The 4,042-nt window shown below is 37.8% G+C and overlaps 2 protein-coding genes across 2 annotated transcripts; both read left to right on the top strand.

Moving 5' to 3' along the window:
* Positions 1-556: 556 nt before the first annotated feature.
* EIN_034440 (hypothetical protein) lies at positions 557-1,906 on the top strand (the record flags this gene model as incomplete). Its single annotated transcript, XM_004185811.1, has 2 exons — positions 557-774; positions 826-1,906. The coding sequence occupies 2 exons, from the start codon at positions 557-559 to the stop codon at positions 1,904-1,906; spliced, it is 1,299 nt and encodes a 432-aa protein (XP_004185859.1).
* Positions 1,907-2,019: 113 nt separating this feature from the next.
* Positions 2,020-3,879, top strand: EIN_034430 (hypothetical protein; the record flags this gene model as incomplete). Its single annotated transcript, XM_004185810.1, has 1 exon — positions 2,020-3,879. The coding sequence occupies one exon, from the start codon at positions 2,020-2,022 to the stop codon at positions 3,877-3,879; it is 1,860 nt and encodes a 619-aa protein (XP_004185858.1).
* Positions 3,880-4,042: the final 163 nt, after the last annotated feature.

Genomic DNA, 4,042 nt, shown 5'->3' with positions numbered 1-4,042 from the left:
TTTGAATGATTTGCTCGAGCTGTTGTGGTGTGACTGAAGTTTCCATTGTCAATTGTATTGTTAATGTCTAGTCTAACCCTTTTCATTTAATACTTTACTATTACTGGTGACTTTCTTTACTATTCTTTCTAATTCACATTTTTTTTATTATTTTTTATTTCTTTTACTATTACAAGTAGTTTTCTATTATTCCTATTAATAAAAATAATAATATAAATAATTCTATTAAATAACTTTCTTTTATTATTCGAATAATAAATTGATGAAAAACCATTGACTTTCAAGGTGAACTCTCTCTGGCCTGTATAATATCACCACATCGATAATGAACGTTTAATTTGTTTTTTTCGTTGGTGATAAGTTTATTCATAACAAACAATTATATTTTTTGTTAAAAAAAGTTATTTAAACAAAGTATTAACTTTTATTATAATTACTTCTATTAATTAAAATATCCCCAACAATTAAAAAAAATTTAATGAAATAACATCTTCTTTTTTTGGAAAAAAAACTCAACTAAAACAAAAGATAAAAAACATCTCTTTAACAATCAAAGATGTCAAAGTTAAGCACCATCCCAGACTTCACAAATTACCAATTTCCAATTGGCCTGAGTCACCAATCATTGGATCAGCACATAGTAAACAATGAAGGATATTCCGCTTTATTGGCATATGTTTATAGCTATTCCTTTCAAAAGAACAAACATAAAACAGTCACCTACAAAGTGTTAAATTGTTTTTTTGGATACAGTCCACAATACACCTCCGCTCTGTTTGTTTCTTTTCACTTTATAAATCAAATCCAAATTAAAGTGACACAAAGTGTGACACGACTCGCTAACAAACAAGTTGAACCCGTTTCGGAAGTTTTTCGATGGAAGTATCCCCTTCCTGGTGATGGCGACTTTTCGTATGTGTGTTGTAACGAAAAAGATACTGAAGATGTCAATGTGAGCGATTGGGTGTTGATGACTAATATGCACCCCACAAAGAGTTACGATGGGCGATATATCCTTCGCATGACTTCTTCGTCTCTCATCAAAAAACTGCCATCAAGGCATCCAGCAATAATCGATCGGATATGTTTTCTCGCAAAAAACCTTCCCAAAGATGTCGTCGTCTCCTTTGTGGAACGTTCAAAGAGACTATATCCATTTGATGAAGAGGTTGAGGAGTGTATAACACGACTTAATACAATGATTGATAACAAAAACATTCGAAGTGCAAAAACAATACAACACTGGGAATGTAATCACAAAATTAACCAAAAGATCGAGATGGAGTCGACCACTGGAGATGCAGACCAAAAGCGCATTGATTTGAATTCTAAAACAAAAGAGAGTGATTCAAAAAATGATGGGCCACAAGTAGACTCTAATATATTATTAGAAGAGGAGCCGTCACCTTGGTTTTCTGCATTCCAAACACAAGCCGAGCCAAGAACAATCATGACCCCTTTTATGGATGTGGTGTATGCGTCCCAACCTATTATCACGATATCTAACTTTCTCGCATTTAACAAAAATGACATTAGGCGGTTGCATGTTATCAAGTTGAAGGGGATCTTTGTCTGCTTTTATCCACAAAATGTTGAATCAGTGATAACATACCAGTGCGGATGCCTTTTCCAGAAAAAAAGCAAATACGACGTTGTTTGTAACGTTTGCAGACAGCGCGTTTCACTCCATATGGCGTTGCAGATAAACGTTAAAGATGTCGAAACCAGCCAGACCATGATCGTCGAAGTGACACATGAAACACTTTCGTCATTCACATGGTATTCGCACGATCCGCTCTCTATGGTTGTAAAAATGTATCAATCCTTTGCTGTCCCAACTCCTCTCATTCTTTACACGCGAGTGTTTCTCGACGAAATCACTGGACTTGTTCATTTGTATATTTGATGTGTAATTTGAGTGTTTGATCTAATATGAAGTTGTCGTTTTTCCAGTTTTCCGTTTCACGAAAAAAAGAAAATTGAAAAGGGTTAGGGTGTCGCTGTTAAGTCAGTTCATTTATGTCCATCACACCTAAGACCCCACAACAAAAGTCAAAATTCACACCAACGCCTCCACTCCTTTCGCGTCCGACTGTTGCACAGGAGAAGATACTCAGAAAGTTCACATCAGACCAAAGAGAAGGAAGGACAGTATGTACAGAGCCCCTTTACATACCTAAGGAGTCTGAAAGGAAAAACAGAGACTCAAAGATTCTCAAATTACTCTCAAAAGACAACAAAAACATCGAGCAAACAACCAAAGTGAGTTCTTCCGATTTTGACTTTGTTGAAGTGTTGCAGCAAGAACCAAAACAGTCGCAACAACCACGCACTGAAAAAACAGACTACGCAGCTAACACCGATTTTGTGAATAAAGTTCTCCATATTGAAGGGATACTCCGAGGACTTTCAGATGACCAGAAACAAGTGATTGACTTAGCCAATAGTGGGGTTTCATTTTTCTTTTCTGGTGCGGCGGGAACTGGGAAATCTTATGTGATGAAAAAGATGATTTCTATTCTTCGACAAACACATGAGTTGGGTGTTTATGTCACGGCGTCAACGGGGATTGCTGCTTGTAACATTGGAGGAACGACTTTGCATAGTTTTGCTGGAATAGGTCTGGGTGATTTAAGTGGTGACCAACTCCTTACCAAAGTGATTAAAAACTCGCAGGCTTTTGATCGGTGGAAGAAAGCAGAAGTTATTCTTATTGATGAAATTTCGATGATTTCTGGGGAGTTACTGGAGAAGCTTGATTACGTCGCCAAAAACATTAAGAGGAACCAACAGCCTTTTGGCGGGATCCAAATGATATTCTCTGGAGACTTCTTTCAACTCCCACCCGTTTCTAAAAACCAGAACATTAAATTTGTTTTCGAGGTAGCGGCGTGGAAGAACGCCGTGAAGGAATGTGTCATCTTGCACACACAACACAGACAAAATGATCTTGAATTTATTGACATTCTCAACAACATTCGATATGGGTATTTTACAAAGAAGGCACAAGAAGTCCTCCAGACTTGTCAAAAGAAAAACTTGGGTTCCGAAAAGCGAACATGCCTTTACTCACACCGAGCAGATGCCGACACGATGAATAGAAGAGAGTTGGATAAGTTGAAAGAAGAGACGACAACGTTTGAGTGTCTAGACAATGGGATAGAGACGTCCAAGAAATCACTCAAAGATTGCCAAGCACCAGACAAATTAGTTTTGAAGAAAGGGGCCGTAGTTATGCTTCTGAAGAACATCGCTGCTGATTTAGGGCTCGTTAATGGCGCGGTGGGCACAGTCATTGGGTTTGAACCAATGAAAGAAATCAAACTGAAGGAATTGAAAGAAAATGAGAAGTCACAGTTTTGTGACATACGTGTGACGGAGAGAAGTTTTTATGCACACAACAAAGTGTTTCCACTCGTTCAATTTGAAAAAACAAAATACCTTGTCATACCCGATGTGTGGGAAATTGAAATTGGTGGGATAGTCATGGCGTGCCGAGTTCAACTCCCATTGGCTTATGCGTGGGCACTTAGTATTCACAAGTCACAAGGTCTTACTCTTCCCCGCGCTGAGGTCAACTTAGAAAAGGTTTTTGAATCTGGGCAGGCGTATGTCGCATTGAGTAGGTTACAATCTTTGGATGGCTTGAAAATAGTTGGCAACCTTCCAGGCCAATCCGCTTGGAGAGTGAACCCCAAGGTACTTCAGTTTTACAAGGAGCACGATAAATGTTTCAAAGAAGTCGACCCAAGCGAGTTGGTTTACAAACCTTCACAATCCCAACTTTCCCAAACAACCCAATCTTCGCAACCAAAGAGAACAGCTTCTGGGAAGACCATTATTGTCACAAAAAGTGGTCAAAGAATCATTATTGGATAACGCATACATTAACTAATAAAGCCGATTGATTGTATTTATGTTTTCTTTATAAAAAAAGACTTTTCATGTTTTAAGTTACTCTTGAAAATCATAAGCACGATATTTTTAGAGTAAAGTACAAAAATGGATTATTTTGAGAATTCAAAGACGCTGGTGGGTGGTT

Source organism: Entamoeba invadens (genome assembly GCF_000330505.1).
Source record: "Entamoeba invadens IP1 unplaced genomic scaffold scaff_1105074726079, whole genome shotgun sequence".
NCBI classification, from domain to species: Eukaryota; Evosea; order Mastigamoebida; family Endamoebidae; genus Entamoeba; species Entamoeba invadens.
This window is presented reverse-complemented; position numbering and strand designations above follow the sequence as displayed.